The sequence below is a fragment of the Numida meleagris genome, chromosome 2, assembly GCF_002078875.1.
Source record: "Numida meleagris isolate 19003 breed g44 Domestic line chromosome 2, NumMel1.0, whole genome shotgun sequence".
Taxonomy (NCBI): domain Eukaryota; kingdom Metazoa; phylum Chordata; class Aves; order Galliformes; family Numididae; genus Numida; species Numida meleagris.
Window position 1 is genome coordinate 105,623,826 of NC_034410.1, and position 26,196 is coordinate 105,650,021.

General features: G+C 38.8%; 1 protein-coding gene across 2 annotated transcripts in view; it reads right to left on the reverse strand.

Annotated features, from left to right (window-relative positions):
• Positions 1–25,718, reverse strand: part of NOL4 (nucleolar protein 4) — a 157,265-nt gene extending 131,547 nt beyond the window's left edge. Inside the window, exons 1-4 of one of the 2 annotated variants that reach the window (XM_021388676.1) lie at positions 25,572–25,718; positions 14,589–14,700; positions 13,966–14,078; positions 9,886–10,018 (exon numbers count right to left, since the gene is read on the reverse strand). In XM_021388676.1, coding sequence (XP_021244351.1) covers positions 9,886–10,018; positions 13,966–14,078; positions 14,589–14,700; positions 25,572–25,643 — 430 coding nt within the window. In that variant the 5' untranslated portion in view covers positions 25,644–25,718. The remainder of the gene's footprint in view (positions 1–9,885; positions 10,019–13,965; positions 14,079–14,588; positions 14,701–25,571) is intronic. The other variant, XM_021388674.1, reaches the window with a different exon arrangement.

Sequence of the window (26,196 nt, forward strand, 5' to 3'; positions counted from 1 at the left end):
AGGTTAGGAGCTGACCAGCTGGAAAGGCGCTCTGCAGAGAAGGACCTGGGCATCCTGGGCAACAGGTTGGCCATGAGCCAACAGTGTGCCCTTGTGGCAGGAAGGCCAATGGGATCCTGGGGTGCATTAACAAGAGCATGGCCTGCAGGTCAAGGGAGGTGATCCTCCCCCTCTACCCTGCTCTGGTGAGGGCACATCTGGAGTACTGCATCCAGTTCTGGGCTCCTCCATTCAAGAAAGACAGGGAACTTCTAGAGAGTCCAGTGGAGGGCCACAGAGATGATGAGGGGCCTGGAGCATCTCCCTTATGAGAAAAGGCTGAGATCTGCCTGGGACTGTTCAGCTGAAGAAGAGAAGATTGAGGGGGAGTCTGATCAATATTTATTAATACCTAATGGGCAGGAGTCAAGCGGATGGTGCAGGGCTTTTTTCAGTGGTGCCCAGCAACAAGGAAAGAGGCAGTGTGCACAAACTGGAACACAGAAAGTTCCATCTGAACACGCAGAAAAACTTTTTTACTGAGACGGTGACAGAGCACAGAAACAAGCTGCCTGGAGAGGCTGTGGAGTCTCCCTTTCTGGAAGCATTTGAAATCTGCCTGGATGCTTTCCTGTGTAACATACTGTTGGGAACCTGCTTTATCAGAGGGTTTTGACTAGTTGATCTCCAGAGGTCCCCTCCAACACCTACAATTCCTACGATTCTGCAAAATGGAGAAAATCTTCTTGGAGTTGACCTAGTTTATCAATTTCTCTTCCTTTCTGTGCAGCTAAGTCTGAAAATTGTATATAGTACAAATCTAGACTTTTCCTTTATATTATTTTTATCTGAATTTATTCTAATGGGAATGCCAATCCTTAAAGTTGAGGCTCTAGACTGGCTTCTCAGCATCACTCACAGTACAATTCACAAAGGTAAATAAATGACATGTCTTCCTCCACAGCACTTCCCTGAGTGGGTCTGAGTAGCTAAAATGTTTGTCTGGGTGTTTCTCCAGGGCACATCTTGCACCCAGCAGGGCCTTGAGCCTCACATGCCTCCCAGCAGGCTACAAGCCAGACACCACGTGCTAAATGAACTAGTAAAAGAACCTGTTTGTATTTTAATGTCTTGATGCTGTCTAACTGTTCATGTGTTTTTATTTCTCATTTCAACCTGCAATCTACTGTTTCTGTCTTTTTCACAACAAACACAGGTGACTAGTGTTCATGAATACTTGGAGGATACCACTGAAGATCAGCCTAACCAAAAAATTCCAGAAAGATTAGACATTTCTTCCATCCTATTTTATAGAAGTGCCAGAGATAGCATGTCCCCCTTGCCTTAGAATAAGGAAAATGGTTACTACTTGGCAACATTAAATCAATTATTTGAAAACATTGCTCCACGGATCTCAGGAAAACTTATATAACTACCTCCTATGTGTTAAACAGTATAAAACTCTATAGCGCTGAGAAAATATTACTCTCTTTTTGCATTTGAAGCATTTGCATTTGGTTAGCAAATGACTTCTAATTTTAAACTTTCAGCATGAAAAAAATATCAAATGAAAAACACTTTGAAGAAATTTCCGTTTTTAAAAAAATTGCAAGATAGCTCAGTGTCTCCAGTGAATTTCCTGTTCAGAGAAAAAAATGTTAAGAGCTTGCTTAATTAAAATACAACACAGTAAGAAGGAATTAATAGCTATATTTAATTTTCTTTAAAATATGTTCCTTTTACTAAAACAAAAAATGTTCAATTATATTTTTCTATATTAAATGTAATAAGAAATGAAATAAATGACTAGAATATATTTTAATTGTAATTATCAAAAAAAACCTCTACCTATACTGCAAGGAAGCAGATCAAATTCATCTACGAACATAACTACTGCTAATGTCAACTGGCACATGCAAAAGGATAAACTGGATAAAATGTCTGTACTGGAAAACAAAATTAAATCCCTATGCCAGAACGCCCCTCATTGATTTTGAAGTTACAGAGAAATGGGAGGGAAAAGCCTGAGGAATGGTAAGATAAGGAGAAAAGAAAATCAACCAAAACCAAACCAACGTATTCAGAAATCCTGCTAGGCCTAGATACAAGGTGTTGCATACTTCAGCAAATTTGCCCCTTTCAGTACCCACACAAGGAAGAGAGAACCTGGTGGGTTAGTAATAGTGACAAAGTGAAACATCTGATGACAGAGGACCTGTAATCACTGCTGCAACCTGTACACCCGTTCTGAAGATGTAAAAAGATACAGGTGTGAGGCTAGCCTTTCACACAGGAGCAGGCTTCACTTAACACCAGAATGCTCATGTAAAAAGAGTGGCTGTGAATAGAGTGAATGGTCTGCAAGCATTTTAGCATTACTTTTGAAAAGATAATCCTCATTTCTGAGCTATTATTGGCTGAAAGTATTCCCTTATGTAATTATGGAATAATAGCAGAGAACTTGATTGTAACCTACAGTTAGTAGTTTGTTGCTAACAAGCCAAACATGACAAACAATTTTGAGGCAATTATTGTCATTAGAAGGCACACTCAATTGTTCAAGGCAAGCATAATAGAAAGTGACAGTTGCGCAGCTGGGAGGGTGGTACGGGAAATGGGATTGTTCGCCACTCGCAACACGACAGTTGCACTGTAGCTGAGAGTCTGCTAAATGCATAATTCATGTTTAATAATATTTTAGTCTTTAAAACAAATTACAGTATAAGATAGAAGAAAGAATACAAAGTCATCTAGGAGAGAACACAATTTATAAAAAGATGAGAGAAGACACAATTAGAACTGAAATGCAGGGGGAAACATTCAGTCCAATCAACTCACAAGATGATTGCAGCATTGCAACCAGAAAATGAATGTACAGTAGCTTTTCATATGAAAAGAGTCAACTATAAAAGTCATCTTTGCACTGCATGTCAGTGAGAGAGGTGCTCATGCCCAAATCCTGGTTTGAGAGCCCAATCTGATTAGGCTTGTTCTCCCACCTAGCGGAGTCTGGCCTCAGCCATGCACTCACTTAACAGTAACCTGGAGGAAGGAAGGCATGTTCTGCATGGAGAGACAGTGTCACTCAATACCTAATATATTTCAGTTGTGTAATGACGCAAAGGAAGATTTTACCCTGTAAGTGCTCTGATGACAGTGCAAGCATCAGCTGCCTCGTAAGCAAGCAGCCAGTACATTAAAATACTTGATTTGCTGAAAAAAAATCCACCCAGCAGGATCTCCAGAGGATCCTTAATGATGCTAAGCACTGAAATTTCTAACACAGCAGCACCAACACTTAAAACTGTTGCACAGGTTCAATATAACACAATGTCCCTGACATCGAAACAGTGCTTGAGAGTCCTGGCAGCATCACTCATTGTGCCTTTTGCACTGATAGGGTGTCATCTCCAAAGAAGCCATTAAATCATTGGTGGAAAATGATTAGTACCATTGTCTGGCTCTCTGTTCTCATTTCAACATCTTTTTTTCCTTCTCTCTTAAATGTATTAGTGTAAATCAAATTACATCAAAGCAAACCTGATGGACCAGATCACCCCAGGTGTAGCTCCACTGAAGCACAATAATAGTGTCACTGTATGCCAAGCTCTCAGGTCCACTTTAAGTCTGCTTAGGTGAAAATGATATTAATTTCCTAAAATGGAGCAATATATTATACCTAACTCTCTGTGTAAAGGAGCACCTGTAATTTTGACAAGAGTACGGTAGCACTTCAGTGCAGCCCAAAGACTTACTCAGAAACATGCATACATGACTCTGCAATCTTGTGCTTGATTCAGGAACGGATCTTGTGCTTGCAAGAGGTGGCAGATTGAGAGAGCTCCAGAGACAAGGGACTTTTGCTTATCCTCAGAACAGATTGCTGAGCTCAGAAGCTTCCTCATACCCTCTTGCCAGTGTGTCTCAGCCCTCATCTCTGGGATGTACTTGCTGCTCTCCCTCAGCTTCTGCTGTGTCTGCTCAGCCTTGCATAATAAGGGAAAGGTAAAACCTATCTATACCAGTGGGCAATTAGAACAAGATCACAAAACGCTGTGCAGAAGGTGCTATATTACCAGCATGGCCATGATGGTACTGTTTGTGTTTCTTCTCCATTGCCATGAGACAGTGGGGTATCATAGATCTCATTCAGAATGCTCGTATTTATTGCTTCATCCTTAATCATATGAATTGAGGTTATTGCCCAAAACACTGCAAGTTTTGCCAGCTGAGCAAAACCAGGACTGAATTTAACTCAAAATTCAGTAGCTCTCCTGGCACCAACCTGAACTGTAGTTTTAAATGGTCTGCAAAAAAAAGCTATTGTTTTTTTCTACACTCTTTATAAGCTAACAGTCCTACTTACTCCATTCTTAATCAGCCCAAACCCCTGCTATTTAGCAAAAAACTACCTTTTGCTTTAGGGTAAAATGCTAATCAGCCTAATGTATTGTATAAAGTACAAGCATAATAAGCAACTTTTATAGCATTATAGCTGCATTAGTATGATCTACAAATTGCAAATAAAGCCAGTCAAGCCACAGAAAAACTCCCAAATTAAAAGGCTTTTTATAAGTACGGGAGGTTGCATGAAGGAAAACTAGTAGGCTGCTCTTCATTTTATTTTCAACATTGTTATTACAGATTTGTGACTTTGTGTGGTAATTTCAGTCCATACCATGCACCACAGAAGTGTCAGGTGCTTTGTTTTGAAGCCTAAAGATGTCAAGATTTTAAGTAAAGACACCCAAATCCTGCAAACATTTTGGCTAATCTCATGTGCCATTGCTGAAGTCATGCGCAACTTGACCTCATAGACAATAAGCATATTTGTAAAGCGTTTCAGTGCTCCAACAGAAATTAGCAACGATATCCCTTAATGTAAAATAACATTTCCACAGATATGTCTTAACTAGCAGCAAGAATATTGCGATGGGTTTAGTGTTAAGAATCTTCTGCTCTCATGTTGTTATGTTTACCACTTGCTTTATTCAACATCCAGAGCATGGCCAAAACAGAGGCAACACCAGGGACAATTTACCCCAGTACGCTCCTTTGCCTATCTGTCTTCACTTCATCCTGAACACATACATCTCACTTAATGCTTGATCCCACGCATCTCGCTTAAATTATATTGTGGAAAAAGAAAAGTCAATATTGTAAGACAGCGAGTCCAGGTTTTAGTGCAAAAAAAAATAAAAGAAAGTAGTACTACAGTGCAACCAATTCAGAATGGGAAGATGGATTAAAAATTTGGTAGGGCTCAGTTCAGAGAGAACAAAAGAATGGTGAGTGTGAGTCCAGCAAACTCCACACCTTGCACAGACAGAGTTTTTAACAACTGAACCAGTTAGTATTACTCGTTTCAGGTGAAGCTGTTGATTAAAGATTACAACTTTGATGTACAAAACAGGTATTTACAAGATTAACTCCAATAACTCCATCTGCCACAAACACCGTATGAGTGGAGGGAATGGTTAATGCAAACAACCACATCCCCTAAATAAATACTCCGGAAAACCTAGCAATGTGAACATGCTGGGGAAAGAGCATCAGCACGATCCAAATGACCACAAACTACCTGAATGTAGTTCTCCACTACACTGCAGTACTATTGCCCGATATGCTACACATTGACATCCAGGAAAATCTTATTACTAATCTTCACATCTAAGATCATAGCACAACTCCTGTCAAATGCTGAATCATTACATATTTTGCTATAGCAATCTTCTATAGGCACAGTTTCCATCCAATGTCTGTGAAGGGGAGCTCTATATAAATACATGTGAACATATAACTGCATCATTTTCTACAAACTACATTAAAGAGAGCATAATCCCTCCACTCAAATCCAAACAAAGCATTAAATGTTTTGCTGCACCTTGGTAGAATGAAAGATATTGCAAATAGGAGGATTCTCCACTTGCACTGAGTTATAGTTAAATAGACTTGTACCTGATTTTTATTCAATGGCTAATAGCATAAAGCATAACATTTACCCCTTGTTACTTCTAGTTGCACACATTTGCTACAAAAATATATATATATAGTACAGGTTGAAAATAAAAAGAAAAATTAATAAAACAAAAAAGAAAAAGAAAAACTAATAAAAAGAAAATAACAAAATGAAAAACAAAACTGAAACAAGCTCCTTTATTTCAGACTCAGTTGTCAAGTCTTGTCTGCTGTCTGTGCTCTTAAACAACAGCAAAAACATTCTGATCCAGCCACATCCAAGTCCCTAGTGTATTATTAGGAAAAAGCAGAATTAAAGCCATCCCTCAAGCAGGAGTTCTGCCTGCAGATAGACAGAATGCAGCATTCACTCCAAGAACAAGCTTAGGATAAGGGAGTGATAGCATGTTATAGGAAAGCAGACAGAGTGAAGAGAAAACTACCAGAACAGGTGGATAAAAAAATAGCAGCAACTAAGGGGAGTGAGTGCAAAAGAGAAAGGCACACTTCAGCAATTTTCAGCCCTATTATCCAGCTGGCTGCTAGGGAAAGCAGTTCCCAGGGACTGGTAACCAGATAGCCCTACCCTATTCCCAGCTGGGGAACAAACCAATTGCAAATTAGAGCTGCTTTCCTTTTCTAACTCCCCAGGGAAGAGCAGCAGCTCTTTTCCAACTCCTCCCCCACAGTTGCAGCAGCCCTGCAGGTGCTCAAGATGCTATTTTCAGCCATCCACTAGCAGGTGTGATTCAGGGCTCTGTTATTTAAAAGCACTCAAAGGCTAACTTAAAGTGGGAATTCTCTTTCTCAGTATTGTTGTGGATTCACTACTATGTGCAAAATACATCAGCTCTCCTATTTTTAATTTTTTTCATTCACTTTTACTCCACTATTCTTTATAGAGTGAATCTCACAAAGCTTTGGCACGTTTGCAGAACTCAGGACTTTTGTGCAGTACCTACACCCACTTTTAGTGCAACACCCACCCATCTGTTACAAGCAAATGCACACCTTCCCCCTCTGCATCTTCCCTCTCAGCAGTTTTCATGCTGACCGTGATATTTCTGGATGCAGAAGTCTATCACTTTCAGCCCATACTGTGGGTGGCTCTCATAATTGCCTTTATTCTACTTAGGTTAAAATGACCTAACTGTGAGAAACAGAGAAAACAGAGTACTAGACTCAAAGTTGTTGAGGAAACCAGAGGTCAAATTTTCTAGTATGAGCTCTGCAATAAATTTCCAAATCCAAATACCTGATTGAATATGATGCAGGTGTAGCCCCAGATAAGAAGGTATGTAAACACCTTGTTTTCTTTAATGTATATAGTATCAGTATGCTACTGTGCTCTGATAACTGAACTGGAAAGGGTGTCTTCATTTAAACCCCAGTGGCATGGTCAGGCCCACTATGCATTCCCCCAGGGTACACCAACTCTGTGTGTATCATACCGTTAATCAGTTGAAATCCATGGGAAGAGAATGATAGATATCCCAAAATATTCCTAGACTGCGTTAGGTGAAAGACACACACTGACAGAATGCACAATCTCTGGCCATGTTCACCTGTCCTTAATCCAACTCAGGCAGCAGTGATTCCTATTTGCATATTATTCCCATTAGCAGACCGTTATCCCAGTGAGGGCACACTTGTGGCAGCAAAAGATGCATGCTGTCCCATTCCACCACAGGCACCATTCCCAGCCATGTGTGCACAGACAGTCACACACAGCAGTAAGCTTCCACCTGCCAGAACGCAGGAAACATGTTTCAGATAAGCCAGACGCCAGGTGTCTTTACAGGCAGACTGAATCTGGTGGCTGACATAAACTCTCATGGACATATAAAATAGCTTGAGGGAAAGGGAGAGGAATCACTTTAGACACACACACACACATACTTAAGTCCTAATTTGTGTGAGCATGCACTGTAATTAAGTATTACATTTGTGAAATTTTACAGTAAAAGCTGTGACAACAAAAGGAACGCTACTGCTACATTCACTTCTCCCCTTTGTCTTCCCTCCTTCCAGTCCTGTTTCCTTCCCTATGTTCCAGTGTTCATTAATTTCTTCCAATCCTCTTCCTGTCCTCTGCTATCATTCCTCTTTCCTCTCTCTCCTCCAAGCGTCTTTTAGTTTCTCCTTCAGTCTCTTCTTGCCTGTCTTGAAACACAGTATTGCTACAACTACCCTTACTCAGGTTTGCTACTTGGTGGCAACACAGGAAAACCATGGCAGGAAGAGATGTTATTCCAAATTTCTCCGTATTTCAAAGAAATATGATTGCTTTAGGAAGGAGAGCAAGTGCCATCAGGGAAGAGGGGAAGAAAGCAGAGAGGTTTGATGCAATTCTGTAAGATCACACTACCTGTAGATCAAAGATCACAGTGCATTTATTTGCCACAGGTATTAAACGGCAAGTGACAGATTTTCAGCATTTTATCATTCATACATGTGTTCTGCTATGATCAGATGTAATACGTGACTCTGGTTGAAGAATGCATTATGACACGTGTAACAGGCATTTCTCCATAGGTTGCTGCACTATAATTTCTACCTCATGTACATATATACATGCACTCAATTACTATTAAGAAATATTTTGTATGTGAAATATATTGAGTATTTATGTAAGCAATAACCTCTAAAACACAGTTTTTCACCCAAAGTCAGACGCATAAACTTGACAGTTTACAAAGTCTCTCTGAAAACTGTAAGTCAGCAGTACTATGTCAGACTCCAACAGCAAAGTGAACTATCTTCCCTTACTCCTAGAGTACTGCTCCTTTAGTCAACATATATAGATAGAAATTAAGTCAAAACTTGCACACATTGCATGATCATTTAAGGACACCAAGAGAAAAAGTGACTGTGGTTAAAATCTGGCCTAGGAAATTATCATAAACATCCTCGTTTTTTTTTGTTTGTTTGTTTGTTTTGTCTAGAAAGTGACACAGCAGAAGTTCCTGCCCATAACCAGATCCTATCAGCCTCTATGCAACGCATGCATTCTTACCTACAGAACTTACAAGCTAACAACTGATGATGACGCTTTAAGTGGAAAAAATCCAGCTTAACTATCAATTCTGCATACTTGTTGTTCAGGAGAAATATAAGAAGCACTTCTAAATTGGCACACATGTTTATGAAATTATGGAATAACAAGTACAGAATATCAGTATGTTATACTTAATAGCAGTAGAACAGACCTGCACTTCGGGAGTTGCTCACTCACATGCCACCCATGAGTCACTATAACAGTCTATACAGGATAAGCTCTGTGTGAGCTCCAAACCAAAGAGAAATCTGAGTCCGAACCAGGAAACAAAGAGCAAAAGAATACACATCTATCCATCTTTTGCACAAAGTAAAACTTCTGTCTCTTTCACCAACAAATTACCTTTATGTTACAACTAAACTAGAAATAATTCATGTTCAGATTTATAATGCTGCTGGTTCTATTTCCTATACATCTGTTTCCCTGTTGGAATTTGTCTTTTTTATCCTTTTCTCTGAAGAACACATTCCAATTCCTAGCTTTCGAACTTCTCTCACATCTTTCTTCTCCATTCCTCATTTCAACAAGCAAAAACAACTTTCTGAGCCTTCTGGATTGCCTTGGAAAGGTTTCAGTTTCATTTCCTTTTATGTCTGTGTAGGATCATACTTGGTATATAAAAATAGTAAAATAATACTAAACATACAGTGGTCTAACCACTCACCTGTTGCCTAAGCAACAAATAAATTAACCTGAAAAAAAAAAAAAAGGAAAGGGAAAAAAAACCAACCAACTTCATTCTCTTCACGCTGAGACAAAGGGAACATATAGTTCAAATTACCTAATGAAACACACTATGAAGTGAAGGACACAGCAGGTACTAAATGAAAGCACAGAGTGAGAAAGAGACAAGACAATAGCACATTTTCGGTATGAAAGGAGAGCCTTACCATCCTGCTGGCCCTGGAGATTCTGAGGACTTTGCATTCTTTCTTCGAGATTTGAGCTGAGGTCAGAGTTCACAGCTGACATCCTCGTAGAGTCACTCATATCAAACTCATCACTTTCTATAGAGCTTTCATCCTGCAATTTGAAAGTTTCAGAGACGAGTCAGAAAACACTGGATGCTGTTCACATTGTGTGTGAGGCTCACTCACTCCTATTCATTTCATTTGTACCTGGCACGGAATATATTCATGCTAATACTTGTGAATACAAGCAAACAAGCAGAGCACATAAAGAAGAGCAGAGAACATGCAGCACTTATGTGATATGTTAGTCTGACAAATGCAATTTGATCAACTATGACGATACTCCATTACCACACTCGTAACTGTTTCCATAGCATTTTGTAAAATAGGGCTGTAACTGGAGACCCCATGCAAAGTCCTTGTTACTCAAATGTGGTTGAGGAGAGCTCTCCATAGTCTGTACCCGAATTCTCTACTTTTCCCAGGCAAGGCAGGTAACCCTGTGATTGCCACTTACAGTAAAACATTTCCAAATGATCTAAGAAGAATCCATGACCAAGTTCCCTCAATATGACTTCACCCCTACGCTGCTATTATGTTTAAAGAAGCATCTGTGAAAATTATAAAGACTATTTATCAAGCTCAAATGACAGTCAGTGGAAAACCAAAGTAATATAATCACATGAGAATCACTTGAAATTTATTCGACCTCACACATCTTTTATATGATTTATCTATCAAGTACAATTACAAAATCTCTACTAGGAATGATACTAGAGTGCAAAAAGTCCCAATCAGAAATGTTGTCCCCAGTTACAAAACAGTTTGAGACCTAGTCCAGCACATGTTCACATATAGGGTTAACATATATATAGTACATGTGTAACTTCATTCATTTCAGTGCCACTGCATCCACCCATGGATTAAAAATTTAGCTCTCACAAGTCGTCTTCTGCAAGCTGCAGTGGTAGTTCACAAACCTATGGCAATGTATTTTCAGTAACAACTTTTCTGAAATAATTACTCCTGCTGTGAATAAAAGTCATTTAAAGAACATATAGAAAAAAATACAGTATCCCCCAAGGATTCATTTAAAATACTTTTCCAGTTTATATTATTTGTTTGTTTGCTTGTTTGTTGCTGTTTTTTTTTTATTAAAACAAAACTATCTGGCAGAACTCTGACTATTTTTACTTGGATTGCTTACCAGAAGTGACCTAGAAAAACAGCAACATTTACAACAACTTTATTTACTCTGTATTTACTGTGAACTGGTTTCTACAGATGCTAACATAGTTGCTTTCTACTTTTTAAGCATGTGGCCCTTAAATCATTTCATCTTGTGGATCTTGGTGTTGTTTCCAACTTGCATGGGTGTTTCTCTCATTTTTGGAAGCGAAGTTCCGTGCAGTCACATCTCTTGCTGAAAGGGGATGGCACTGCCAAATGCCATGGAAGAGTAAGAGAGGGACAACATGCAAGGTGATGCTGTTCTGCACCATCACTCCAGGACAATGTCAAATACTGAAACAAACACAGATTGTTTTTACAGATATATTAAAAAAAAAAAAAGGACACGGAAGAGTAAGGGCTTCTCTTGTGGGCACTTATCTACCTTGCACGGATGGGGAAGGAAATACCTCAGCTACAGCACAGTGAATACCAGGAACATACCCTTGCATGAGAGCTGTGGAGGGCTGGTGGCCACCAGGCTCATGCTCCAGACAGATGGGGTCAAGGTACACACCAAGCTAGTGCTGGGATTAAGCAAAAACGCATGCTTCTTTCTCAAAGAGCGAGATCAGGACACAGATTTTTCCAGACTTTCTGGAACACTGTGACTCTGTTAAGGCAGTGGTATTTCTCATTTGTCCCTGCAGGAGTTAGCAAGCAGCAGCTTTCAATTTCTAATTCTGAGGTTGGGCTATATATATGGGCTCCCAGTCAGGCAGCTGATACTTGCATAGGTATAGAACAACACCACACATAGGCAGCCTATGTTTGCTTATGGCAGTGTGGAATATCTCCACTTCACTCTACGAACTGTGTAAAACTTTTTGTACAGGCAGGCATGGGGAGCAGAACTGGTAGCCACTGGCCTCTTTGTACCAGTTGCAGCACAGCTATAAATCCCACATGTAGATGAATTCTCCTGTTAGATTAAGCCTGTTTCCCTTTTGTCGATAGCCTCAGATGAAAAATGATGAATTGAGAATGAGAGAATTTGGAGACTTTCAATCGCTGTGCTGGCTTGTTGTGGCATTCAAGTTCACTCCAGTCTCAGTTCCACCCCCTCCATAAGAACAGAGATGTGACTGATGAAACCTTGGAAACAGAGCCTTCCTACAAACCCAAGCATGATTTAAAGTGCATGAAATCTTTCTGCTTTGCACCGTAATATTTTCGCTGCCACTTCTTTCTCAGCATAACAAATGTACAGTCCAGAGCGAAAAATAAATTCTTAGCAAAAGTGCTTCGAGAAAAGACATAAATGATTATCTTGAGGACTTCCTTTGTGCCCATTCTGCCCAGCGAAACACAATGTGACTAAAATGTATCAAAAACTACTTTTCTCTTCATTAAAACAGCACTGCAGATATTTCATACGCAGCGAGATCAGAGCAACAAAACTAAACCAGGCAGGGAGATACCAAGCCATGTCGCTTCCTGCTGCCCCTGTATCTTTGCCACTGGTTCATCTAGATGAAAAACAGTTTAAGTATCAGTCATCAGGCCAGAAGGACTATACCAAAACATTCAGGCTATAGAGGCACTGTGGCAGATGGCCCTGATCCATCACAAGTGCCTGACCCTACTGCGGGATGAGTAACTGTCAAAGAGGGGAAGTGGGGAAACCAAAGACTCCTTTAACTCCTAAGGCTACTACAGGGATAAAGCCTCTTTCCTCCTGCTGCTTGGAATCCTGCTGTCAGCTTCCTGTAAAGGGGCAGCACACAGAGGGGAGACTCCATAGGAGGGAAAGAAGACGAGGCTGTATTTGTGTGTGAAGAACTCAGTCAGGGATCTCTACCCACACCCTCCCCAATAAAAATAAAAAATCAAAATAAATAAATAAATAAAACAGGCAAAAATGAAACAAGGATTCCCAATCTATGGGGTGTTGAATAATTCATACATCTCAGCCAGTAGCCGATGTCTGCTTATTACAAAACAAAACCTAGCTGACTCCACAGAAGTCAAGAGTCAGTCAGAGTCTCTGACATAACCCAGCTGCTAAGGTTGTTTTTGAAATTTTTCTTTACTAAAAACAATCTTGTAGTCAGGCAGAAGGACACAGCATGTAGGATTGCTTTTGGGCTGGCACGTAGCTGGGCTTCTAAATATTTGGCAGCTCAAAATGGTAAATGAACACATTTTTAGCAAAAGGAGTTTATTACAAATAACTTGGTAGGTGGCCTCCAATTGATGAAGTACTTCTTAAGACTTGAGAGAAATCGGAATAAATCACAGAAATTATTTTTGAAATAAAATAACTGCAACTCAAGCTTCTTGAGAAGAAGCTTAATTCTCAGCCTACTTCTTTTTCCCTTCTTTTTCATTTGAAATTTCATGAGAAAACCCTACTCTTGTTTATCAATAAGGCAAGCCTTTTGCTTTAAAGATTTCAACTGATGTGGCTAGGGCTTCCGTTTATCCCACTAAAATGTGTTGCATCCTGGCTACCAACCTTGAGAGCATCACGGCATTCATTTCAGCTGTAGATGGTATTGCATTCTAGAAGTAGACAATTAAAGTCACTGCTGAGCGTAGCACTAAGGCTATACTCAGCAGCCCCCTTCATCCTTTCTGGTCAGTGAAAGGACACCTTCAGGTTCTTTGAAGCAATACAGCATATTACCATGGAAGGGCATTAAGTCATGACATTTTCTCTCAAACTGATTACTTGCACACAGCCTTGGTTTGATTTCTGTCACTATTGTAGCAATGAAATTATAAAGAAGACATCAACATCAACCTTCAGTTCTGTTTCTTGGCTGTCACAAAGACAAGCATCAAAGAATACATGAGAAAAGAAAAACAAAAGATTTCAGTTTGTACCTCGTCTTGCTGTGAATTTAGTAGCTGCAGCTTCATGTGTTTCATATAGGCCATAGTAATTGGCATATTGTAATCAATCATACTGGTCACCAGTGTTGGTGGTTTTCCATTATCTGTAATAAAAATATTTATTATGCATTATATGTTAGTTGTGGAGGCTACTTCAGCCTACTCTGCAGTCAAAGTCAGACAGTTATGTCATTCAGTTCTAACTTTGGCATTTTCAATTGCTTGTAGGCTGTGCAGATGGAAATCTCCTAAAGAAAAATGAAAATCAAGTTCAAAACCTGAAAAGTGATGAGTTCTTCTATCCTAAATGACTACAGCACACGCATCCTATCTATTCCTTATGGTTAAGCCTTCATATAAACATTTCCATGGCAAAATAAATTATTTCCTCCAGATAAAATCATTTTTCTATCGAGGGTACATATGGTATTACACTCCATCCTTAAGCAAAAGCAGAAGATTCACTACCTTCCAGCTTAAGTTAATGAGATGATCTGACTTATTGAACTGTTCCAGTCTACCAAATTTTTATGAACCTTCACTTAAGCTAGGAAAATATAAATGGTATTAGGAATAAAATTACTTTACATCTCACTGTTGGACACTAAAACTACCTTTATGATCTGCTCCATCTGGGTTTAAATGCATTCTTTTCTGGCACTCTGAGCAACTCATTAGAAATCGTGTCACCGCTTCTCTCGGTAGGAAGGCATAGGTCTCTGAAATCTGAAATGAATAACAAAATATAGGTGTTATTACATAAGCTGATTGAACATGATTTAACAGAACTGATCATTATGTTTCCAAATAAGGCATATTTTCATATACTGCCAAGAAGCACAATGAAAGCATGTTCTGCATACTATGTAGGATTTCAAGAAACATCTATCCAATCTGCCTACTTATCATCTAATGGCTAATGACAGAATTTTACTTATATCACTAGAACTCGATCATCTCTAGAGGTCCCTTCCAACCCCTACAATTCTGTGATTCTGTGAACTTCATTTTCTGTTCACAGGGTTTTTTTTTTCCAGTTTCTTTTCAGAAAAAAGATTCATGCATAACTGGCATCCCACTGAGGGCTGTTTTTTAAAAAAGTCAAAAACGCAACCTTTTTCTTATAACTAATAAAAAAAATGCTTGGCTTGCGTGCTCTATTTGTATTGATTGTAACAATATGTAGACAGATATAGGAGCCAGTGTATTAATGATGATGACACTCTCATTGCAATTCTGACTTTGTACTTGAAATTTTTGTGAACATATTCTCAAAAAGTTTTTAATTTTATATTTCAGGGTAAATCAATTATTGACAGTTACAGAATTTAGATTTCAGTCAAATTTAGAGATACTGCTTCACCTGGAGATACCTTGCAACAACAGATTTTGGTTGTTTCCTTCTTTCAATATAATTGTTCTTTCTAACCACATACTTACATGTTTTAGATATTTATTATTATTATTATTATTTTTTAAACAAGAGAAGAGGAAGCATGTATTTCTGTTTTTAAAGACTGCATTTTTCCTGCTTCACCAACAGGGATATATATATCTTTATAGACATTTTTGCCTTGCTGAAAAGAACTTGGAGGTGATAATGCCAAGTTGAAAATGAGCCAATAGCATACTCTGATCACAGATAAAATAAAACTGACTACATTAAACATATGGCCAACAGATCAAGAAAAGTTAATATACATCTCTACTCAGTGCTAGTAAGGTAGCAGCTGGAATATTGTGCCTGGTTTGCCCCTCCACAGCTCAAGAAAGCATCTGAGAAGGCTCAGTGGCAGGTCAAGTAAAGACACCTGATTTCCACTTATATACCTTTACTGTAAAATCTGCAGCAAGATTCAATTTCCTATCAAGAGGCTATGTTGATCCAAGTCTACATAGGAAGTTCAGAAAGACGGAGAGGGGATATATGAAAGTATGCATTCAGAAAGGACAAAATGCCTTCTGTATGTAAATGGGATTGAATATTAAATATTGTGCAAATCATTCAAGTTTCTCACAAGGATGCTAAGATGTGGGCAAACGGCCTGTTTTATCTCATAGACATTCCTTCTTGGCTGCTTGTCTGCGTTGAAAATTACGTTTCCCAAAACTCCATGGACCAAAAGACTCTGCCACTGATGAATTTAGAAAATAAGGGAAGTTTATATTAGTGCTTCTTCACGTAATATCAGCTTTGTCTATAAATATATGGGAAATTATGCATTGTAAAATAAGAATGTGAATTATACCATTCTGTTCATGCTATTGTTGTTCGGGCTATTTATTGCTGTTGGGTTTTTTATATAACAGAAATCTTATTTGGGGGGGGGATAGAAAAGGGGATTATTATATAAGCAAAATTTGTTCTGTTTCGAGAATTGCTACAGATTTTCTCTGGACTTGAAACAATTTATCTGAAAATGAAGGCACTAACTGAAGCTCTTTTTAAATGGGAGATCCTATCAAAAAAGTTATTTCAGATAATTTTTCTGGTTTTTGTACCACTGAACAAATGTTCATTTACCTTTCTACATTCAGAAATATTGCTCATTCACAGTCCCTATGGAATATAAAACGAAAGAACTTAAAATCAGCTAGAACTTATCATTAAGAAAATTGGTAAGTGCACGTATGCAGCAACCTCTCTCTCATAACATTTAACACATTTAGCACTGTATTGAAATTAATGGAGCTTACCCATGGATTCATTTGATAGGAACGCTCCATTTATTCCAATCAAACATCTCTGTCAAAATTCCAGTTCTGTTCAAACAAGACAAAAATTCTCCATGGAAAGCAAGTAAGCTAAGTCCCAGATTCAATAGGTATGCTCCACTGACTATAAGGGAACCAGGTTTTATAACTAAATTTATCCACATAGCAGATGCTTGTGTCTCCAACTTCCCACTGCAACACAGTTTTAAGGATGCCCTTCCGTAAATAACACCAGTTTTCACCAACTTCCTCTCCTGTTTACTTTGTAATTTGAATTAATCACTTACAGGCCAAGATTTCGTCTTGTTTAAATTGGCATAACAAAACAGACTCACAACTTTCCTTATTCTTGCTGTTTGAATATATACAAAGATCTCTTTACAATTTTCAGTGCCAGAAAGACTTCAAAAAATTAACAACCCTCACATCTCTGCAATGCAGACTCCCTTTTGCTTTTCTCATTGAAGAAGGGCATCTCTATTTCATGAGATGAAGATAGCGGCCTGCTAGCTCTGGCCATGCTCTGAACCAGCTGGCTTAGCACCACCAGTGTCCTAAAAGCTCTCTACCTAAATCAGCACAAAGTTGAACACAAAATCATATATCTTACCCCCTCAGTCAAGCCTAACGCCTGTGCTCAAGTTTGGGCTTATGTAGGTCATGGAGATGGCTTGTATGTATTTCAGAATAAAACCTTTAGGCCAGTGACACTTAGTAACTAACTATATAGAAATACCTTAGTGGTCTCACTTCATCAGAAAAAAAATGTTTTTCTATCCTCTATTCTGTCTAAAAGACAGCAATAATGACTCAGTCCTCACTGATGCAGTAAATTCTTACTACCTTCAGTGGCAATGTTCCTCTCAAGGCCATTAGCTAACAAAAACTATAGCCAGACCATCTCATTCAGCAATGCCCTGCAATGAAAGAACAGTACTGTATTGCAATTCCATTTAAAAAAAAGTTTAATTTTTCAGACAGTCGGAAAAGTGAATTGAATTGGAAGATACTACATGATTTACATCCACGTATTTACGACGTATATTTTTTGTATGATTTATAGGAAACAGGTCATGTATATACCTCTATCAAACAAAGTAGCACTGATAAATCAAACTGATAAAATATTCCAGAATTCATCTGATTAACCATATTGATAAAATATTCCAGACTGCATCTAAAGAGGGAAATCTGACTTGGATTTCATTAAAAACAATATATATATACATATTTCAAATGTGATGTTTTAAAGTAGCTTTATGTGATTCCTTATTCTTACAGCTGATTTTATTATTTTATCTTCTGGTCTTTTGTAGAAACACTTTCTCTTGTATCTGAATGTATTCCATGTCATGGAGAAACCAGAAAATAAGCACATCCTAGCAGGTCAGTGTTTAGGTGTTGTGTGTTAGATATAGCTACTACAGTTGAACATTTTTTACATTGTAAAGGGAAAAATACACGAAGAAGAAACTAGACATTAACCTAGGAGTACCATAATATTGTGTTCAGTTTACCACCAGAAGTTACAGTCCATGAAAACCTATATATGAAAATACATATTTCTGTTATAACTCTGAACACAGAGGAAAGTAAAAGAGAGTTGACACCAGTGGCTTAACAGTCAACATTTTTGTAATTTTAATCTACTGTACATAAAAAGTCTGCAGTATAGTAGATTTTGACAAAGAACCATAGAATCATTAAGGTTGGGAAAACCACTAAGATCATCTACTCCAACCATCAACCCACCCCCACCATGCCCACTAACCACATCCCTCAGGGCCGCATCTACTCTTTCCTAAAACACCTCCAGGGACGCTGGCTCCACCACCTCCCTGGGCAGCCTGTTCCAATGCCAAACCACTCTTTCTGAGAATAATTTTTTCCTAATATCCAACCTGAACCTCCCCAGAACAATTTAAGTCAATTACCTCTTGTCCTATTGCTAGTTACCTGGGAAAACAGGCCAACTCCTATCTCGCTACAGGTGGGGGGTCACAGGATCCCCCAGAGGACATAAATCAACCCTTTCAAAATATCCAACAACAAAAGCCTTCTAAATCTGGAATTGGTCAATTGGTCTACATGCTATCTATTGGATTCCTTGCAGAACACAACTACAACAAGAGAGAATTAATTCAGTATCTGAGCATGTAATCTGATTCATATTGGAGCTAAGTGAAGTATGCCCTAACTATTCACAAGAACTACATTGCCTTCTACAGCAGGCAGAGAAAATGGGCAAAGTGAACTTCATGTTCCCCAGTGTTCAGATTATTTAAGTGCAGGATGTTGTGATGATATAGCTTTCAGAGCTCCATTTTTATTTGGAAAATTAACAAGCACTAAATTGAAGGCAGATTTTAGGACACATATGGCAGAGTAGGGAAGACAAGTGTGAGGAGAGAGAGTGAAATATTGCAAGTGAACCTATTAACCCCTAAAACATTAACACAGAAAATGTATGTGTAGTCTGGAAGACATGATGTGTCAGAAAAGAGAGAATTTTTGTTGTGCGTGTATATTTTTTTAATTAAGGATGATGAGGGAAGGGGAGATGATCCAAATAAAAATTGAAAGAGGAGAGAGAGACATGTAGGGAGAAGAAAATGATAATCTGTCCTGGGCCAACAGCCATCAAACCAGGTGGCAGAAATTGGTTTCTTGATGACAGGAGTGCAAGCCAGACAAGGAAAGTCCTCTCCTCGCTTCAGCAAGAGGTCAGGATAGAAGGCTGACGTAGGAAAGCATATACATTATCACTGAGAGTTTTATCAAGAGCTCACTATCCTGCTATATTGGGGAAAATGCTGTTCTCTCTCATATCCAGCTTTACCTTCACAGCTCCACTTCCTCCCCACATAACAGGACTATCTTTCTGAGAAGGAGGAAATGTGGAGCATCTGTTAGATGGTTCTCTGCCAGGGCACTCAAAGCTTGCCCTTTGGGAAAGAAAAAAAAAGCAGAAACAAGACAGAAGGATAAAAGTGCACAGGGTTTGGATGTTTCACCTTGCACAAAGGACTGGTGCAGATATCAGTCTGTAAGTGTGTTAAGACCCTGCACAAACCTCATATTCTTCTGCTTCCCCAAGCACAGTGTTTGCCCTGGATGGAGACCAGCTAGGCCACAAAACCTCCTTAATTCTACTTGGTAAAGGAAGTTGTACTGGAAGGAAATGATGTTATTTCATAATGTGACCTGTCAAAAAATTCTTCCCAGGGAAAACACATTCAGTGTGGTGCTTAGTGGGGTCTCATAAACACATTCTTGGTTTGAGAGGGGAAAAAAGTCACATTGTGTTTCACAATTTGAAGAATATTTTTCTTAGTTTGACAGAACAACATCTATTAATGCAAGAACTGGATGAAGAACAGGACTCCAGATATTCCCCATACCTAATAGACTCCTGTTTCTCCTCAGATGTTATATATTTATGTACTATGTTTCTGATGAGTCTTGCCTCTAGCTACTTTCCCTTGACACATCAGTATGTCCCACAAGTTTTACAAGCCTACTTCTCTTCCAGCTCATCATTCTGCTGCTCTTTCTTCATTCATGGGCTGGGAATTTTATTAACCAACCCATTTCTCCTGAAACCTTTGCTCACAATTCAGGTTCACTGCTGCAGTGTTTCAAGGCTTTGCACTGTGGCAATGTAGGCTCAACAGGCAGACATTAGATCATCATTCACATGTAAAAATATTCAAGTACATGGAATTTCAAGAGTTTAAGGTGGCTGCAAGACTTATGCAATCTGTTCCCAAGTAGACAATTTACTTAGTTACAGAAAACTCTCTCAAAATGTAATACACAAAGGTGCAGCACTCACTCTTCATAGTTTATTGTTTAAATGTCATTTATATGTATATTTTTTAAGAATAATAAAGGAAAGTAAAATCTATTCTTAAAATCAGGGTTTGACCACTAAATTTGGCCTAGCTGTGTGCAGACCTAGACCTGAGAGGAGGCAGAGATGTGTTTCTTCCTCAGACCCACCAGAGCCATTTCAATTTAATGAAAAATGTAATGAGGTAACTTTTTCCAGTTTGCACCAAATTACAAAGCGTTTTTTGTGACTTTTGCAATGCACTGTTCCTGAAGCAATAATTTTTCCCGTTTGCTCCCACCTTCTATATACCCCTCAACACCTGAATTTAAATTTCATATACATCTGAGTGGTTTAAATCAAGATATGTATCTCAACAAAGGCACAGAGAAGCTAGCCATGCGCTTGTTGCATGTCTTTCCCAATAAGCTGTACAAATTCTTCTTCTGAACATTTCTGTTCTGTGTGTCCCTGTCTCCAGTTCGGTACAGCAGCTCGTATCTCAGGGCCTGATGTCTACACACATCCAAACAGACCTTTAGGACATGAAGAGAAATGTACTATCTCAAAGCAAAGCATTTCCTCTAGGATGCCAAGCTGTACACAAGTGCAAGCAGAGCCACCCCTGTGAGAATCCTCTGCATTTCCTCCTGACTGCTCAGATAACTCCTCTAAGCCACACATGTCACTCCTTCGTCTGTGGAGCCTGGTTTCCTAGAGAATCTGGGGGAAAGCAGGAAGGGCAGGCACCTGTTTGGGCATAACTGCTGTCCTTGGCACCAAGGAACACACTCCTTTCCTATTGCCAGCCAACTGTCCTCCTGCTGAGCCGACGACTTGGCCTGACCTTGTGTCCCATATCCTGCCTTTGTGAGGGAATTATCTCCCAGATCAAGGCCATCTTGTTTGTAAACTTCCTTAGGAACTGTGGAACTAATCAAAATTATAAATGTTGTATAAAGTAGTCCTTCACTCTGATGAATTTCAATATTGCAACACTCTGGATATAATTTAAAGGCATGACAACTCTTGGTTTCATTTCATGTATCTAAGTCAAACCTTTTTTTACTAGTGTAAATCTACCTACATGTACAGTTATGCAGGCAAGGAACATAGCCTATCAATCTTATATTGTATACAAGTCAAGCACTTGAAATGAGCATGAAACCTGCTAGTTAAATGGGAAGCTTGCCCTTTTTTATGTATTTTCAAGGTTACTCTACCACATCATCCACACAGAATTTGTACAGTTCCCTTCTCACATGTTAGTGCAGAGAAAAAAATAAAATGGGAATTTATTCTAATCTTGAATATTGAAGCATAAATGCTTTCTTCACTAATCTGTAGAAATCATGCCAAGAAAAATTAAAGTTTGAGTTTGGTAGATTAATGTACCATGAAAATGTAAAAGCTCCCTTCCAATATGCTGTTCTTTTAAAATGACCAAGCACCATATCCTATGTACCTTCTTGTGCAGCACCTCCATAGAAAGTCCCACTGAAATCAGTTGCAAAAACACCATTCATTTTTACACAGTTAACATAAACAACTCACTGAAGATTACAGAATTGGTAATTGCATCTGTAAGCTGTTCTGAACATATTTTTAGAGAGAAATACTGACATCTTTGAGCACTCCAGCATCTGAGGGGGACTCTACTAAAAATGAAAAAGGCTCTACCAATACCAAATTTGTTACTCCATATAAATGCAAACAGTAGTTAATTAAATTACTTCTGACAATTTCATTACCTTTCTAACCATGCTTGAATGCTATTCAAAGTCTTGAATAAAGCAGTTTCAAAACTGAAAATAGAGACTCATGCATATATAAGCAAATTAATTACTCAAAATTACTATATTGCAGTCCTTAGCACTGTGCCGTGTATTTTTTTAGAAATACTTGAGTATGAAAGATTTATGGATTACAGAAGTTTAGCAATATTTACCAAAAATGTGGTGGCTTTCTTCCCGTCATTTTTTCTATTGAGACATTCTAGTGGTGCAGTCAGAGAGCAGAAGCAATCTGATCATCACATGTCAGGAATTATGAATAACAAATAGCAATTCATAGAACCATGGAATCATACAGTGTCTTGGGTTGGACCCCAAGGATCATCAAGTTCCAACCCCCCTGCCACAGGCAGGGTTGCCAGCTGCTAGATCAAGTACTAGATCAGATTGCCCAGGGCCCCATCCAACCTGGCCTTGAACACCTCCAGGGATGGAGTATCCACAGCCTCTCTGGGCAGCCTGTGCCAGCACCTCAGCACTCTCAGTAAAAAACTCCCCCCTGACATCTAATCCCTTCCTTTAGTTTAAATCCATTCCCTCTTGTCCTGTCTATTTACCCATGTAAAAGTTGATTTCCCTCATGTTTATAAACTCTCTTTAAATACTGGAAGGTTGCAATGAGGTCTCCTCACAGCCTTCTCTTGTCCAGGCTGAGCAAGCCCAGCTCCTTCAGCCTGACTTCATAGGGGAGGTGCTCCAGCCCTCTGATCATCTTCATGGCCCTCCTCTAGACCCTCTCAAACAGCTTCACATCTCTCCTGTACCGGAGGCCCCAGGCCTGGATGCAGTACTCCAAATGGGGCCTCACGAGGGGAGATCGAGGGCTACAATCATCTCTCTTAACCTGCTGTCTGCCCCTCTTCTGATGAAACCCCAAATACCATTGGCCATTCCAGGCAGCAAGTGCACACTTCTGGCTCATGTTATGCTTTTCATGAACAAGGACCCCTAAGTCCTTCTCATACAGGCTACTCTCAAGGATTTATCTTCCCAGCTTGTATCCATATCTGGGATTACCTCGACCCAAGTGCAAAACCTTGCACTTTGCTATGTTGAACCTCGTTAGGTTCACAAGGGCCCACCTTTCAAGTTTATCAAGGTCCCTCTGGATGGGATCCCTTCCTTCAGCTGTATCAACTGCAATTTTAGCATATAGTTGGAGAAGCACCATCCGTGCAAAAATTGTTCACTCAAACTATTTGGTGAATGCTTATGCATAATGTATACATTTACAGAAGTCAAGGATGATTCACTTTTGACTTGTGAATAAAGAAGCAAGACTAAATTCATCATGTTTCCAATTAACTTAATAAAATTAAGATCTGCCAAAGTACTTCCATTTGATTTATAAAGCTCTTAGGGTATCATTTTTATAAAATTATTACCCAAGACACTACCTCTTTCCTTCTGCTGCATCACAGAAGGAGATACTGTGCGACTTTCTGGAACAGACTGGCACTACTCCTTATCATTTTTAGTGAGAGTATTTTCATTGACAGGACCAGTAAAGCAGCATGTGTTTCCCCAGTTAGTTTGGCAGAGTTTGAGGCCTATTTATTTTTCCTAATTCTTATCTTGGGACAGACAGGAAGAATTGATATTAGTTTGTTCTGGAGTCTTTTTTTCTTATTTTTTTTTTAATCTATGGAAATACTCAAAAAGTATACATGTGAATCCTGTCCTTGGGAAATATGACTCGATGTCTTTAACAAACTAATAAGCAATAAAATGAATAAAACAAAATGACTTTGGTAATGACACAGAAACTTACATTTGCACACCTTGATTATCAGCTCACAGCAATGTAATAAACTCATGTTTCAGTCACAGTAAAAGTTACTATCAAATGAAAGTATTGTGTAGGCTACTGAGTCTGCATAAATTGTTCTCACAGAAATGACACTCGTTGTCTTTCCTGCTGTTTACAATAAATATTTTTTTTTATCTGACCTGGAATCATTGGATTATTACAGTAGTAAATATTATGCTTCAGAAATGTTGTATAGTAGTAAATATTTATAAATATTTACAGTAGTAAATATTATACCAAATATATGCATTTGTAGGATTATGACTTCAAGAATTCTATTTATAGTTGACAACAATCCTTATACCTGTATCTTATTCTACAGTTTGTGACCTTACCTTTGAACAGCTTACCAAAGTAAAACAAAACAGAAAGATAAAGGTCAATGAAAATATTACTTTTCTAATGCTTTCTGAAACACATGACCAAGTATCAAAATGGCTGAGGTGACAGATGAAAATTAATTTAGACAGTTTGTGTTTGTTCATCCTGAAATATCACTCCAAGCCATACAAAGCACACCCAGATAACTGGTGTGTTCTTTATACATCTGCTTTGAGGTCAATACAGTTGGGAACAAATTATAAGAAACTTTGCCAAGAGCTTATCCCACAACAAACTGTCTGAAATAGCCAATAAATAAAATATATGTGAAGGGATTCAGAGAGACATAGTCAAGATTGTTATATATCTGAAAAAATAGTATGGAAAAACAGCTGTTTCTTACAACTAAAGTTTCAGGTGTCAGAAACCAAAGCGCCCACACATTTTCCTGGCCTTTCACTAAAATTGGTTAGCATGACTGCAGATCGCTTTTAAGGTTAAGAGCACTGTATTCAGTGCCCCCAGCCAGCCCCCTGACAGCCCCGTCCCACTGGCACCATCTGTGAAGGTCACGTGGGTGACCTGTGTCCCAGCCAGGGGGGAGCAGCTGTGGCTTGGAGACCTCCAGATATGTACAAGTTTTCAAACCATTAAACCATTAAGAATACTTAGCAGCAATAAACTATAAGAAAACTTCATATGCAGAAATACAACACCTCATTTAGCAAAGTTGTGTCAATACCTTTTAACTCTTCTTTCAGACTTCATCTATTTAATAGCAGCTTGCTAATATAGTTATTAGAGAAATTGTCAAACCATTATAGAAATAATAAATTCTATTCTTGTACCAGTATGAACATCGCTACTGAAGTCAATGGATCTGGCCCAGGATCCATTGCATAGGAAGCGTGCCCTTCCTGATTTCCAAACTGCATTTTGGCATGCATTACTGAAGTACCTCTGAAATAAATTTGAGGTTGAAGTTTGCAGTACTAATTTAGCTGGGAAAAAAACAAAACAAAACAAACACAAATTGCATGTCATGTGACTAAATCCAAATAATTCATGCATTTAGAGACTGATGTTTACTGTTAGTTGGTTGCTTGTTGTCTTTTTTTGTACTTACTGCTTTATACGTTCTCTTCTGTCCCGCATGTTTTCTGATCTGTTCTCCATTAGGCCCGGTTTCAACATGCATGGAATAGATAATGTCAAAGAAATCTTCTACCACGGCTACCCGCCGTAAAGACAGCTTCTCATCTACACCTACCCCATCCTGAAAAGAAAAAATAGAGAAAGAAAAAAATAAGGAGGAGAGGATAAATAGGTAAATGATGATCATCATGGGACACATTCTCCTCTTATGACAACGAGTTAAAGACCCTACCGTTGGGAACTGAAGGTCACCCACTCTGTGTATGACAGAAAGAGTAATGTAAAAAAGATATATGATCAGAAGGATCATATCATATGACACCATTCCCTGCAATCAGCTCATTTTGCCAGGCCAGGACATTCGGTCTCTTGTCAGAAAGTGATCTTTCACTGCAGTATTTTAAAAATGAAACAAAAAGTACCCATGCTTGTTTCTCCAAATGCACAAACAACATTCAAAGGCAAAAGCAGTTCCCATCACATGGCACAGAAATGCATTATGTGGCTGTTAATAAGAATCCAAGAGCTTTTATCCTCTCGTTCCCCTCGCAGTAAATCTGTACCTAGCATCTCATAAAGGTGTTTAATAAAGGGTT